Source organism: Ranitomeya variabilis, chromosome 3 (genome assembly GCF_051348905.1).
Source record: "Ranitomeya variabilis isolate aRanVar5 chromosome 3, aRanVar5.hap1, whole genome shotgun sequence".
Taxonomy (NCBI): domain Eukaryota; kingdom Metazoa; phylum Chordata; class Amphibia; order Anura; family Dendrobatidae; genus Ranitomeya; species Ranitomeya variabilis.
This window is the reverse complement of record NC_135234.1, coordinates 77,625,877-77,642,264: the sequence shown is the minus strand read 5'-3', so window position 1 is coordinate 77,642,264 and position 16,388 is coordinate 77,625,877. Positions and strand designations below refer to the sequence as shown.

Below are 16,388 nucleotides of genomic sequence, written 5' to 3'. Positions count from 1 at the left end.
TTTTGGGTCTTTTATTCACCCCTTCCTTTCCCGCTGGCCGCAATATTGTCTTGAAGTTGATTCAGTTTCCTCCGTAGAACACGCGTGCGCAAGGCAATCTTGCCTTGCGCAAGCGCAGTATGCTTTGCCCAACTGCGGGCAAAGCCGAAAAGCATTAGTGTGCATGCGCCGGCGCACTATGTTCCGGAACACAGCGAAATACTCCGGGACATAGTGCACCGGCGCATGCGCACTAATGCTTTTCGGCTTTGCCCGCAGTTGGGCAAAGCATACTGCGCATGATTGCCCCCATTTAGCTTCCGTGTGCAGCCCCCTTGCCTGGACTATGACCATTTTACAGCGATTTTATAGCACCGAAGGTCAGGTCCCCATTAAATGGAACCTGTCACCCCCAAAATCGAGGGTGAGCTAAGCCCACCGGCATCAGGGGCTTATCTACAGCATTCTGTAATGCTGTAGATAAGTCCCCGATGTATCCTGAAAGATGAGAAAAGGAGGTTAGATTATACTCACCCAGGGGCGTTCCCGCTGCGGTCCAGTCCGATGGGTGTCACGGTCCGGTCCGGGGCCTCCCATCTTCTTAAGATGATGTCCTCTTCTTGTCTTCACACTGCGGCTCCAGTGCAGGCGTACTTTGTCTGCCCTGTTGAGGGCAGAGCAAAGTACTGCAGTGCGCAGGCACCGGGAAAGGTCAGAGAGGCCTGGCGCTTGCGCACTGCAGTACTTTGCTCTGTCCTCAACAGGGCAGACAAAGTACGCCAGCGCCGGGGCAGCAGCATGAAGACAAGAAGAGGACGTCATCCTATGAAGATGGGAGGCCCCAGACCAGACCGCGACGCCCATCGGATCGGACCGCCCGCCCAGGTGAGTATAATCTAACCTCTTTTTCTCATCTTTCAGGATACATCGGGGGCTTATCAGAATGCTGTAGATAAGCCCCTAATGCCGGTGGGCTTAGCTCACCTTTGATTTTGGGGGTGACAGGTTCCCTTTAACTTCTATTGGGTTCAGGTCTATGGTCAAGTTCGGACCCAAACCAAACTTTTTACTGTATGTTTGTCGAACCGGGCAAACCAGAACATGAACGGGTTAGCTAATTCCCTTTAATTATTTACCATTTAGCTGTTATTTAGATATTGTAGTACTATTGTTCATTGTATAGAAGTATTGTTTGGACACTGTTTCAAAGGTTTTGCCCAGAACTTAATCCAACCACTTTGGTTTGTTATTTTATTCAATATGACTAATACGTTGTGAGGCCATTTTTGGAGTTTCTTTTAATTTTAACAAACTTTGTGTGTAAACTATTTCCCTAATAGCTGAATAATTTAATCACACTAAATCAAGTCTTACTATGTAAAAATACTTGTCATTTTATACCTGTTTTTTCTACTATTGTTTTCCAGTTATCAGTCACAATTTTTAAAAACCAAGTGATCAACATTCTGCCCGTCATCATTGGTAGCTCTGTTGGGGGAATTTTGCTACTTTTGATTATTGTTATAATTCTCGTAAAGGTAAGCTACAGAAAATAAATGACTAAAATGTTTTATTCTCTGAAACGTATTTAGTGCATTAGTTTGTTTTTGACGATTAGAAAATGAAAAAACTAAGAATTTCATGACCGTATGATAATGAGCAGAGATTATCAGAGTTTATAGAGGGCCTATAACAAAGATTAAAATTGGATTCTGTCTTACCACTTTAGAAGGAAGATCCAGTCATTTACTCTATTAATTTTATATTCTATTGCAATGACTCATGTGCAAATTTGCTAATAATGCAATTTCTTTGGAGAAGGGAGATCTTGCCCCTCACAGCAAGGGATTTAGGACCAACCCACGGCTACCAAGTGGTTCACATGGCCTAATGGGATACCTGTTAGCATTACACTGATCGCATTTTAAATCTGCTTAAATTGGAAAAAAAGAAAAGGTTTATAGAAAGTTAAAAAATATTAAAAACAAAAAGTTTAAAGTGGTTGAGTGTGCTTTTGTGCCTGCTTTAAGAAGGCAGACACTGTTGAAATAGAGGCCATACAAAGCACAAAGTGACTATGTCTTCTTTATTAAAGTCGATGGCCCCACGGAAGTTCTACCCGAATCCCATTTTTCACGGCTTCATATAGAAACTCAGACAAAGCCACTGAAAAGTGGCGCAAACAAAAATTTGAATCTGGCCTTACGGATGTGCACTGGATTGCGAGAAGGGAGAGGAGAAATTGCTGATCTACTGGAACTCAAAGATTTTCTATATTTATTTCTATGTATAAATTTAGTGAGATGAGGAGTTTAAATTGGATCTGCCACCAAATTTTACAATATAAACTGTATATATCGCAATCTCTTATGCCTGATAACGATGGTGTATTTACTATGCAAATCCATTTCTGTTTGGCTGTATAATTCTTAATGAAAGTTTAACTAAATTTCCTAAGTGGCTTCCCTGCTAAGTTCTCACACTGCTCAGTACCAGCTGCAGCTGGCAATCAGGCTGGGTGGGCAGAGACTAAAAACACTTGGACTTATGATCTATTTCTTTATATAGCTGGACTCCAAAAACATTTCAGAATTATGCAGCCAGGGTTATACAGCCATTCTTACATGAATTTTCAACATAAGTACACAGGCCACATCAGGGCTAAGGCATTTATTTAATGGTGTATAAAGTTTGCATAGTAAAATCTGGTGACAGATCCATTTTAGCATTAATGCTTTGGCAGTTTTGACCCTGCAGAATTGCTGATAGCGATAGGAGACTAGCAAAGATGTTTAAACGTATTTTTTGTAAGGTTGTAGCTTGGAAACACCGTTGGGCATTCCCTAAAGTTGAACTGCCCTCAGCTTACATCAGTAAGTGCTCCACAATCCCTCCCCTTTACTCATGAGTGACTACTTGTGGCTGGACGCTCAAGAGTGGAGGGGTTGTAGAGTGCTTAAAGGGGATGTCCACTGCTGCTTACTTCACCATCAGGGGTTGAACAGCGCTAATGACGATGTGTTTGTACATACTGTGAGAAAAAATGATCAATCAGTGGAAATCATCATGCATGTGTCCTGCCAGGTATGATCAGACACAGCATATTTAGCAGCACTCAATTCCCAGTGCAGTATTTATTTTTTTATTTCACCGCTCAATTGTGCAGATATTAGCCTGTAAAGTTTAGGTTATATTTTATGTTATGTTAAATGCAAGGGGGTATTACCAGAGTCTTCTTTATGAGGGTGTGTACTTCTTCTCTGCGTGAGGTTGACCAATCATAAACAGGAAGCAACATATAGAGGGAAGAAAGGACATGCCCTCACAAAAACTTAAAGCAGGTTTCTAAGTGCAGTGTGAGACATGTAATGACAGACAGTCTGATTTCCTCACTGGTCTCACTGCAGACCTGAGGGTGATTACAAATGGCTCTCCCTACACTCAGTGGGTGGGAGGGGGATACAGCAAAGCTGCAGCTCTCCTCTGAAAATGCTGTCATCTCAGTTTCTCTCCCCCCACTTACTGCCCTTACCTCACATGTAAAGCGCTATGGAATAAATGGCGCTATAATAATAAATAATAATAATAATATCTGCTTTGCTCTACTCCTGTGACTTGGTAATCACACACAGCTCTGAAGTTAGATCAGTGAGGAGAGTAGAATGTCTATCATTACATGTCTCATACTCGAGACAGCCTGCTCTAACCTGTTATAGGGGCATGCTCTTTTCCCCCCTATCTGTTGTTGTCTGCCTGTGATTGGTCAACCTTATTCAGTGGAAGATGTACACACCCCCAGTAAAAAATCTCTGGTATTGCCCCTTGGATTTAGCATAAATTATACCCTAAACTTTACCAGCCAAAATATCTGTAACGGAGAGGAAAAGTTAAAAAATAAAAACTACATTTTACTCAACTCTGCAGTCACTATTCAATGAGGTCAGTTTATCATTCTAAACCTGATGAAAGATGTTCATTAAAGCAGAAAAAAATAGTGCCCCCCAAAATAATCAACATGCTGTTTGAACACAATAAAATAAAATAAAATAAATGGAAGATGACTGATTAGTGTATATTCAAAACTATAATAGCTGATAATTTGCATACTATTATTGTATAAGTAACCCAACTCTGCATTAATAAAATGTAGATTATCACCTAGTATGATTTTCAATATACATTATACAATCATCTTCCAGGCACTTAACAGTGTTCCAAATGACTGTACAATGATTATGTTGTAATTAATACCTTCCTGTCCTTGTTACAGTGTGGTTTCTTCAAAAGAAAATATAAAAATTTTGACCAGAATGAAGTGGAATGACAAAATCAAAGACGACCAGAAGGTTCTACAGGAAAGAAGACATACCCACTATATTATTACTAGAAGGCACTTAGTGAGATTTAGGCTAATGGGGCATGAGATAGAACATATATTCCAGAGTATTAAACTATTTGCTATTATTAAAAAATCCTTTATACTTAATAACCCAAGAAAAACAAAAAAATTGAACTTGGATTAAGTTGGTATAGATGAAGCACATAAACGCATGTTCACATTGGCCATAATGCGCACAAAAGCTACAAGAAACAAAATGAGCAAAAAACCCTGCTGTAACTAAATAAGTAAAAAGCAAGTGAATTTACATAACTCAGGGTTCTTAGTAATACTGTTTTTGATCATAAATAGCATAAAAGCCATCCCACCATTGTCAAGGTGCCCTGATCGGGACGATCCTACGCTGTCTAATATTAAAAAACCTTACCATGTGTCAGCGTTGACCTCAGTGTGTGAATAAGGGCAGACAAAAGGACCGGGTCCCAATCTATGGACACCAGTCTGGGGAAGCTTTTAAATGTAATTACCAGCTCAGAAAAGGGAGGCCACACCCCGGCTTGCACAAAATGCAAAAATATAAAGAAAAACAGAAAAATTGAGCTTGGATTAAGTTGGTATACATGCAGCACATAAACACATGTTCACATTGGCCATAAAGCGTACAAAACATACAAGAAACAAAATGAGCAAAAACCCTGCTGTAACTAAATAAGTAAAAAGTAAGTGCATTTAAATAACTCAGGGTTCTTAGTAATACTGTTTTTGATGAAAAATAGCATAAAAGCCATCCCACCATCGTCAAGGTGCCCTGATTGGGACGTCCGTTAATAACCCAAGAAGTTGAATCAATTTTACAGCTTACTGCTGTTCCCCCTCTAAACAATGTATGGTCATAGAAAAGAGAGGAAGAGATCCGACCATAAAATCAAAATATGTCAAAATTTGTGAAAAATATTCATACTTTATTAATGATCAGGTGACAACGAATAGGATAACATACCAATAACCATAAAAACTAAGGGTGCACATCCAGGAAAATTTTGACAAATGTCCAGAGGGATTAAGTTAATCATATAGCGTTATTAGGTACATACCATAACCAAGGCATTGCACAGTTAATATCAAATATGTAGGTCAGAAGATAGTATAAAGTGCTAGTGCATAATTATGCTGATATTATATACAGTATATAACTGAAAACGAATGTTAATGTGCTAGTGCAATGGCACAATCTTGCAATATCGCATATATAGGTCAGAAAAATAATATAAAGTGCTACTGCATAATTATGCTGATATGTATATATAACCTGAAATGAATATAAAGTGCTAGTGCAAAGGCACAGTTTTGCAATATTGCATATATAGGTCAGAAAAATAATATAAAGTGATAGTGCATGATTATTAATGTTTTCCTGGGTGTTCGCCCCTTGTTTTATGGTTATTGGTTTGTTATCCATTTTTGTTGTCACCTGATCATTAATAAAGTATGATTATTTTTCACAAATTTTGACATATTTGGGTCTTATGGTTGATCTCTTCCTCTATTTTCTCTGGCTATTTCACCGAATGTCCAATTTCTGACATAATACAGTCTGCTTTTTGGTATGTGAGTAACTATACACAGTGCATAATAGCAAGGCTAGTTTTATATGTAAATTCCACAGCAAAACATTTTCCCTTGTTTCCTATCTTAATATATGGTCATAGCAGTTGTCACATCAGTATTCACTTAAACTGCAGGTATAATATCATTTGGTGAAAGTGAAAGATAAAATCAATTATATGTTTTACAACTTTATGTCTATGTACTACAATTATAGTTTACTACAAGACTGTGTAAACAATTTTGGCCCCCCCGTGCATGAATCAGGACATTAATAAAGCCAAACAGGATTGCAAGAGTACAAAAGAAAGGAAATATTCAGTCCTCATCCTAAAAATATGTGCTTTCCTGGTTTTAAACTATGTAAACACAGCTCTGCTCTTCTATTTATGTATTACATTGTTACAGATATATGTAATTTAAATGGCTGTTCAGCCCTTAATAGGGTTTCCCAGTCTTAAGATATTGAAGACTGATCATTAGGATAGGTTATCAATATCAGATCGGTGTGACCCGACACTCAATGTCTTCACCATTCACCTGTTTTCAGCTTTAGCAACAGGGAATGGAGCCAAACAGCACATCCCTGTACACTGTGCAGTGGTCATTCCCTGTTACTACAGCTCAGCTCCATTTGGAGTGAACAGAAGCTGAGCTGCAGTATCTGGGGATGGCCACTACATAGTGAATGGAGCTGTGATGTGAACATGTATCTTAATATACACTCACTGGCCACTTTATTAGGTACACCTGTCCAACTTCTTGTTAACACTTAATTTCTAATCAGCCAATCACATGGCGGCAACTCAGTGCATTTAGGCATGTAGACATGGTCAAGACAATCTCCTGCAGTTCAAACCGAGCATCAGTATGGGGAAGAAAGGTGATTTGAGTGCCTTTGAACGTGGCATGGTTGTTGGTGCCAGAAGGGCTGGTCTGAGTATTTCAGAAACTGCTGATCTACTGGGATTTTCACGCACAACCATCTCTAGGGTTTACAGAGAATGGTCCGAAAAAGAAAAAAAATCCAGTGAGCGGCAGTTCTGTGGGCGGAAATGCCTTGTTGATGCCAGAGGTCAGAGGAGAATGGGCAGACTGGTTCGAGCTGATAGAAAGGCAACAGTGACTCAAATCGCCACCCGTTACAACCAAGGTAGGCCTAAGAGCATCTCTGAACGCACAGTGCGTCGAACTTTGAGGCAGATGGGCTACAGCAGCAGAAGACCACACCGGGTACCACTCCTTTCAGCTAAGAACAGGAAACTGAGGCTACAATTTGTACAAGCTCATCGAAATTGGACAGTAGAAGATTGGAAAAACGTTGCTTGGTCTGATGAGTCTCGATTTCTGCTGCGACATTCGGATGGTAGGGTCAGAATTTGGCGTAAACAACATGAAAGCATGGATCCATCCTGCCTTGTATGGAGCATCTTTGGGATGTGCAGCCGACAAATCTGCGGCAACTGTGTGATGCCATCATGTCAATATGGACCAAAATCTCTGAGGAATGCTTCCAGCACCTTGTTGAATCTATGCCACGAAGAATTGAGGCAGTTCTGAAGGCAAAAGGGGGTCCAACCCGTTACTAGCATGGTGTACCTAATAAAGTGGCCGGTGAGTGTATACTTGCCTTGTAATGTCTTCACATCCTGTTTCGTCCAGATGTGTCCGGATCCTGGAATTCCATGCGGTGGAAGTTCACCGACCTCCATATTTGGACACTCAAGTGATGGGTGTCTCAATATGGAAACTGCTGGTGGTACCAGCCTCTTGCGCGGTACCACCAGCGGAACACCGTCGCACCACACACACACAGACACACACACACTAAATACGCCGTGCACACCACACACACACACTGTATACACCATACGCACCACACACACACACTGTATATGCCGTACGCACCACACACTGTATACACCATACGCACCACACACACACTGTATACACCGTACGCACCACACACACACTGTATATGCCGTACGCCCGTACGCACCACACACACACTGTATATGCCGTACGCACCACACACACACTGTATACGCCATACGCACCACACACACACACACACTGTATACGCCTTACGCACCACACACACACACTGTATACGCCGTACGCACCACACACACACACTGTATACGCCGTACGCACCACACACACTGTATACGCCGTACGCAGCCTCTTGCGCGGTACCACCAGCGGAACACCATCGCCGAATCATTCACTGACCGTCGCCATCTTTGTACAGGAGGAGCGCATAGCACATGGGGTAGACAGGTCAAAGAAGAGAGCACAGACGGGAGAAGTCAGCACATGGGGAAAGAGAGAGTGGATAGGTGGGTGAGCACATGGGGGGAGAGATTCTCAACGCTGCAAAGCCTGCCCCCATCGTGACATTACCGCCCTCCTGATGTGATAGTATCGGGCCTCCATCTAGTAACTTATAATCACAATGATTTATTGTGGTTTTCCAATGTTGCTTGTCTGTGATTTTTTAGAATCTGTCCAGAAAACCTAAAAAGTCAATTTGGCAAAACTGAAGTTGACATGTAGGGATGCTGGGTGCTGGACCTTCACCAATCTGATAATAATAACTGATCCAAAAGATAGGTCATCAATATCTTAACTTGGGAAAATCCTATTAGCATTTTTTTTCTTTATCCCAATTGATTCTGTCCTTTGGATTTGATGGATCAGCAGCGGCCTTACAGCTCCTCCTTATCACAATTCTCCTTTCCTCACTGATTGTAGCAAATGGTGAGAGTCACAGACCAAAAAATGCATGTGTGATACTGTATGCAACTTACTATTAGGCAACTATTTTAGAGGAGTGATTTGTCTGCAATTTTGTGGGATTTTGAACAGCCACATTTTAAGAGTCATATAGGAAAGAGTCAGACGGCTGTATAACTCGGACGAGGATCACAACACAATGCTTGGACTGTCCAGCGGCTCTCCTGACCCAAGCATGAGCGTGACAGCAAGTATTTGTATGCAGATCAGCTGTGGCCAGTCCAAGCATTGCTTTGCGATACTTGTCCACCTGACTCTTCCCTAATATTAAGGTCTATGCTACAAAAAAGTTGTATCTGAACTGCAACAAATGCCCAGCAGGTTTGGATTTTTTTGTGTCTGTAATGTCACCATTTTATAATGTCATGTGTCGCGATGTAACCCCACTGACAACCATTAGATGCCATTTTGAAGCGTGATATTTTGATATTCTGTCCAAAACTACCCAAGAAGCCCTAGCTTGAATTGATGGACAGTTGTCACCATTCCCTTTGTCAAATAGTTCTGTTTCCAATAATTGCTGACAGTGTTGGGCTAAGTTCTTAGAAGTGTTTAAAAGTCATCAGAGCTTGAACCAGAAAAAAAAAACAATTTTTCACCTGCATTGTCATCTCTATGCCATCCGCATGACATTGGTTTTCATACAGCAGCATTTTCCTATGTTAAGAATTGCAATGTATCAGAAAAACTCAGATTCTAGTCAGATCCCACAGCTTAGAACGTGCTTGTCTCATCTGATATATGGACGACACTAGTGCATGCCGCAATTTTTTTCCACCCTATTCAGTGCATGTGAAAACGGTCATCTGAACATCCCTAATGAATGACATTGGTCTTAGTTCTATCGATGTAAGGTCAGTTTTTTTCAATGGACAGCACTCAGATCGAAAACACGGCCGTTTGAACGTAGACTTTGACTGATTAAATAAATATAAGAAAGGGACGACACAATGCTACAGGAATCTTACTTGAGATTTAACTATGTTGTAAAAGTCTTATTTTTTTACTAGCTTGAAACCTCTTCATGTTTGGCTGTCGGTTAATTACATAACCGATCTCATGTCAATTCCATTCACATATGTAAATTCTTACTGTACTTGACAAATGGAAAAATAAGTTCTAGAAGAACATGTTTTAGGCTGGAACACTTTCTGCTAGAACTTCTTGCATTAATATTGGCACAAAGTATCCTCCCAGTACTAGTTACCCTCAATATACTGTGCCTGGGAACCATCTCCACCCACAGACTGGACGTTCTGCTTATTGTTGATTGTAGGATCTGTAGAACCGGTTATCAAGCATAGATAGTACCATAAATATAATTATATAGTAGGTCATATCCTCATATAATCTTATACACCCAGAGTCAAAACTGTGCCACACCTGAATTAGAACAGAATGCACTGGCATGAGCAATACCAAGATCTACATAAACAATTTAGAGCCGGTGAATAGGTTAAGAGGCTTTTTGGAAGACAGTCATCATGAACAGTGTTGGTTTACTGCCCAGACAAGATGTTATTACTGTGAGTAACTCTCGATCCAGGAACCCGGAATTACATGTCTTATGTATGGATAGAAATAAACCAATCTTGGCCCATAAACACTAATGCCAGTCTTTCATTTAGTAAGTCAATCACTTAGTTGGCATCATTTTGGAGTATGGGAGGAAACCAGCATATCTAAGTGAACCCCATATTTGTGAACTCAAACGTATGACCTAAAACTAGAAGGGAATCGAAAAAACATAACATTAGAAACTATATATTTTTCTGTGAGATTAGAGATACCTGATTTAGAAAAAAAAAGCTAAATAAAAACATGTAAAAAAAATATGGACCTCTTGGATTTTTTCTGATGTCATGAGTGAATATTTCTCTAAACCTCCATACATAAAGTCGGCTAAACTGATTTCGGTGGAACTGGTCATCAATCAATCACAAGCCGCGACGTCATCTAAGGTTTTTCAAGCGCTTGAAAGTCCTTAGATGACGTCGCGGCTTGTGATTGGTCGCATGGCGGTCACGTGACCGCTCACGCGGCCAATCACAGGCCGCGACGTCATCTAAGGTCTTTCAAGCGCTCATTCTTAGGAACGGAAGCTGCCGGTTACATCGGTAAGGTCCAGGCTGCGTCGGAGAGGTGAGTATATCAATATTTTTTATTTTTATTCTTTATTTTACACATTAATATGGATCCCAGGGCCTGAAGGAGAGTTTCCTCTCCTTCAGACCCTGGGAACCATACAGGATACCTTCCGATACTTGGTGTCCCATTGACTTGTATTGGTATCGGGTATCGGTATCGGCGATATCCGATACTTTTCGGGTATCGGCCGATACTATCCGATACCGATACTTTCAAGTATCGGACGGTATCGCTCAACACTAGTGACGATAGATTCTTACATTACTTAGATAGGAGATGACACTCCTGATATTGATGAGATTCTATGCAGATAGGAGGGAGGAGCTTTCTAGCTCCGCCTTCCTCCTCCCACATATATAAAATCCTATCAGACCTTGTCATTGGGCCAGGGTCCTGTGTATCGATTCGCTCATCCCTATTGAATAATTTTATGATTACTTTTTTTTAAAGTTTGAAACATGTCCTACAAACTTTGACACTTTCACTTGTTGGAACGGAATCAAAAAATATATAAAAATAATTTTTTACTTACAACTCTTTATAGGAGTTGTCCAATCAAAATAAGTTATCACCTACCCACAGGATTAATCGGAGAACTCGCCTAGTTTGGCAGAACAGGTCACTTTTATCCCCTTTGGCCCCATTTAAAATGAGGCAGCTACCCGATTACTGATTCATTCATTCTCTATGGTGCTGCTAGAAATAGATGAGCACAGTATTCATCAGACAGTGTTACTTGTCATTGTAATCCTGCCTCTGATGATAAGGAACCTGGCTAAAAACTCTTCCTGAAAAGATAGGAAATATGAGTCGAGAAAAATAAGTGGCCAGTGTGAAAATCACAAAATTTCTCTCTTTTTTAAATAAAAAAAAATTAATTTAGCACAGAAATCTGATTTAAACAATGAGTCATTTTCTGATAATAGCTTCTCTGTAACAACTTAAATCCTATTTCAATCTCTGACAGCAGCATTGAGGTGGCATGATCCTTCTTGAATGTTAGTTTGGAGCCCATCGCCCATCCCCGAAACGCAAATGAGGGGTGCCAATGGCTTGCTATGGCACCTAGCAGTCTAGTTCTTGATGCTCCTATGAATCACATCCAAAGGCTGCACTTCATATATAGTACAAGTGAACAAATAATTGCTGTTTAAAGCGAACCTGTCACCAGGTTCGGCCGATATAAGATACGGCCACCGCCTTTCAGGGCTGATATAAAGCATCCTATAATGCTGCAGATAAGCTCCGGATCCAACCTGAAAGATAAGAAAAATAAGTTTTATTATACTCACCCAGGGGGGAGGTCCGGTCTGATGGGTGTCACCGGTCCTCTCTAACCTTTCCCGGTGCCTGCGCACTGCAGTACTTTGGTCTGCCCTCAACAGGGCAGATAAGTACGCGCCTGCGCAGGAGCGCGATGCCAAGGAGCCATGACGCAGGCAGGAGGGCGGCATCGCAAGAAGATGGGAGGCGCCGGACCTGGACCTCTGACACCAATTGGACCAGACCGTTCCCAGGGTGAGTATAATAAAACTTATTTTTCTTATCTTGCAGGTCAGATCGGGGGCTTATCTACAGCATTCTAGAATGCTGTACATAAGCCCTGAAAGGCGGTGGCCGTATCTCATATTGGCCAAACCAGGTGACAGGTTCCCTTTAAGAACTAAAAAGCAAAATCAGTATTGGTATTGCCGTAATTGAACCAACCTAGAGAATCATGTTGCCACATCAATTTTACTGCACAATGAATGCCATAAAAATGAAACCCAAAAAACACAAGCAGAATTACATTTTTTTCACCAAATTATTTCCTGGAGTTTTTACCCATTTTTCAGTACATTATATGGTAAAATCAACTGGTGTTATCCAAAACTACAATTTCTCCAGCAAAAACCAAGCACTTATAATGGCTATGAAGATGAAAAATAAAAAAGGTTATGCTCTTGGAATAAAGGGAGGAAAAATGAAAGCGCAAAACTGAAAAAAGGTCCAGTTCTTATGATTATGAGTTAATTATAGATCATTATGTGGCCAGATGATAAATGCCTGTTTTGTGTTATCATGGTTGTCGAGAACGTCTTCTTTCACTCTTTGCTTCCGAGACTCTAACATCTCATGGATGAGCAGCAGAACAGGTCACAGCACATTCAGGAGTGTAATTATTACATATTTATATCTATGTACATAAATCCGCTTTTACTCAGCACTAGGGTTGAGCGAAACGGATCGTTCATTTTCATAAGTCGCCGACTTTTGGCAAAGTCGGCGTCTCATGAAACCCGACCCGATCCCTGTGTGGGGTCGGCCATGTGGTACGCGACTTTCGCGCCAAAGTCGCGTTTCAATGACGCTAAAAGCGCCATTTCTCAGCCAATGAAGGTGGACGCAGAGTGTGGGCAGCGTGATGACATAGATCTCTCCCCACCATCTTACAGAAGGGCATTGCAATGATGGCTTGCTTTCTGCGGCGTCACAGGGGCTATAAAGGGGCGTTCCCGCCGACCGCCATCTTACTGCTGCTGATCTGAGCGTAGGGAGAGGTTGCTGCCGCTTTGTCAGAAGCAGGGAGAGCGTTAGGCAGGGTAAATTAACCCGAAAACCGCTTGTGCTGTAGCGATTTCCACTGTCCAACACCACCTTTTGTTTGCAGGACAGTGGAAGCTACTTTTTTTTTTCCTCAGCGCTGTAGCTCATTGGGCTGCCCTAGAACGCTCCCTGATAGCTGCGTTGCTGTGTGTGTACGCCGCTGTGCAAACCAACTGCTTTTTTCAAAGCACAAATCCTGTTGTTCCTTCCTTTCTGCACAGCTATCTTGTTTGTTTGTCCACACTTTTGTGTGCAGCAGTCCTTTTTATAGCTGCCTGCCATACTTTTCTGAGATTACTGCAGGGAGATAAAGATTGGCAAGTCTGCCTCTGTGCCAGTGCTGTGTGTGGCATCTGTCTCCTTGTGTGCCACCGAAAACCAGTGTGTAATATTGGGCCATTTTTTTGGGGGGGGGTAAATTCTCCCTGTAAAAAAAAAAATTAATAGTGGGAGATAAAGATTGGCAAGTCTGCCTCTGTGCAAGTCCTGTGTGTGGCATCTGTGTTGTGAATTCCTTTCTCGGGCTCCCTCCTGTGGTCGTGAATGGTACTTCGGTGAGTTCTGTCCGTGGACTCCCTCTGGTGGCTGTGAGTGGAGTTGCTGGTTCTGAGATTCCTTCTCCAGCTGCCCTCGTTTGGGGCTAGGCTGATTCTCTATTTAACTCCACTCAGATCGTTGCTCCATGCCAGCTGTCAATGTTCTTTCTGAGGACCTGTCTACTCCAGCACAAGCTAAGTTCCTGCTTGTTCATTTGTTACATATGGTTTTTCTTACTAAGTTCTAGTCCAGCTTGCTATCATGAAACTACCTGGCTAGCTGGAAGCTCTGGGGGTGCAGAGGGGCACCACCGCATCGTGAGTCGGTGCGGGGGTATTTTTTGCACACTCTGCGTGGTTTTTGTAGCTTTTTGTGTTGACCGCAAAGATCCCTTTTCTATCCTCAATCTGTTTAGTTAGACTGGCCTCTCTTTGCTAAAACCTATTTCATCCTGTGTTTGTGATTTCCTCTTATCTCACAGTCAATACTTGTGGGGGGGCTGCTTTTACCTTTGGGGAAATTTCTCTGAGGCAAGTAAGGCTTTGTTTCCTTTCTTTAGGGGTAGTTAGCTCTTAGGCTGTGAAGAGGCGTCTTGGCAGAGTCAGGCACGCTCCACGGCTGTTTCTAGTTGTGTTGATAGGAGTAGGGTTTGCGGTCAGCAGAGTTCCCATTTCCCCAGAGCTCGTCCCGACTCCGTGTTTAACTATCAGGTCATTCCTGGTGCACCTAACCACCAGGTCCATAACAGTACAGCTGGCCCACAAAGTGTTAATGCATCTCAATAGAGGGAAAAGAGAAGTTCTGAGACCATTTTTTTTTCTCTGCAGTGTGTTTTGTCTTTCTTTTCCCCTTAAACTCTGGGTGGTTCAGAACTTAGGTGTGGATATGGACATTCAAGGTTTGTCCTCTAGTGTAGATCAACTCGCTGCAAGGGTACAAAACATTCAAGATTATGTAGTTCAGAATCCTATGTTGGAGCCTAGAATTCCAATTCCTGATTTGTTTTCTGGGGATAAATCTAAATTTCAGAATTTCAAAAACAATTGTAAACTGTTTCTTGCTCTGAAACCCCGCTCTTCTGGTGACCCTATTCAGCAAGTAAGAATCATTATTTCTTTGTTGCGTGGTGACCCTCAAGACTGGGCATTCGCCCTGGCGCCAGGAGATCCTGCATTGCGTAATGTAGATGCGTTTTTTCTGGCGCTGGGTTTGCTTTATGATGAACCGAATTCTGTGGATCAGGCAGAGAAAATTTTGCTGGCTTTGTGTCAGGGTCAGGATGAAGCGCAGGTATATTGCCAGACGTTCAGAAAGTGGTCTGTGCTTACTCAGTGGAATGAGTGTGCCCTGGCAGCAATTTTCAGAAAGGGTCTTTCTGAAGCCCTTAAGGATGTTATGGTGGGGTTCCCCACGCCTGCTGGTCTGAATGAATCAATGTCCTTGGCCATACAGATCGATCGGCGCTTACGTGAACGCAAAACTGTGCACCATTTGGCGGTATCCTCTGAGCAGAGGCCTGAGCCTATGCAATGTGATAGGACTTTGACCAGAGCTGAACGGCAAGAACATAGACGTCAGAAGGGGCTGTGTTTTTACTGTGGTGACTCCACTCATGCTATCTCTGATTGTCCTAAGCGCACTAAGCGGTTCGCTAGGTCTGTCACCATTGGTACTGTACAGCCTAAATTTCTTCTGTCCGTTACTCTGATTTGCTCTTTGTCATCCTATTCTGTTATGGCATTTGTGGATTCAGGCGCTGCCCTGAATTTGATGGACTTGGAGTTTGCCAGGCGCTGTGGTTTTTTCTTGGAGCCCTTGCAGTATCCCATTCCTTTGAGGGGAATTGATGCTACGCCTTTGGCCAAGAATAAGCCTCAGTACTGGACCCAGTTGACTATGTGCATGGCTCCTGCGCATCAGGAGGATATTCGCTTTTTGGTGTTGCATAATCTGCATGATGTGGTCGTGTTGGGCTTGCCATGGCTGCAGGTCCATAATCCAGTATTGGATTGGAAATCAATGTCGGTGTCCAGTTGGGGGTGTCAAGGGGTACATGGGGATGTTTCATTATTGTCAATTTTTTCCTCCACTCCTTCTGAAGTCCCTGAGTTTTTGTCGGATTACCGGGATGTATTTGATGAGCCCAAGTCTAGTACCCTACCTCCTCATAGGGATTGTTATTGTGCTATTAATTTGATTCCTGGTAGCAAGTTCCCTAAGGGAGGACTTTTCAATTTGTCTGTGCCAGAACACGCCGCTATGCGGAGTTATATAAAGGAGTCCTTGGAGAAAGGGCATATTCGCCCGTCGTCGTCACCATTGGGAGCAGGGTTCTTTTTTGTGGCCAAGAAGGATGGTTCTCTGAGACCTTGTATAGATTACCGCCTTCTTAATAAAA

At 42.2% G+C, this 16,388-nt stretch overlaps 1 protein-coding gene across 1 annotated transcript in view; it reads left to right on the top strand.

Annotated features, from left to right (window-relative positions):
• ITGAE (integrin subunit alpha E) overlaps positions 1-5,249 on the top strand; it is a 179,764-nt gene extending 174,515 nt beyond the window's left edge. The window contains exons 31-32 of the mRNA XM_077294231.1: positions 1,407-1,517; positions 4,250-5,249. Coding sequence (XP_077150346.1) covers positions 1,407-1,517; positions 4,250-4,303 — 165 coding nt within the window. The 3' untranslated portion in view covers positions 4,304-5,249. The remainder of the gene's footprint in view (positions 1-1,406; positions 1,518-4,249) is intronic.
• Positions 5,250-16,388: the final 11,139 nt, after the last annotated feature.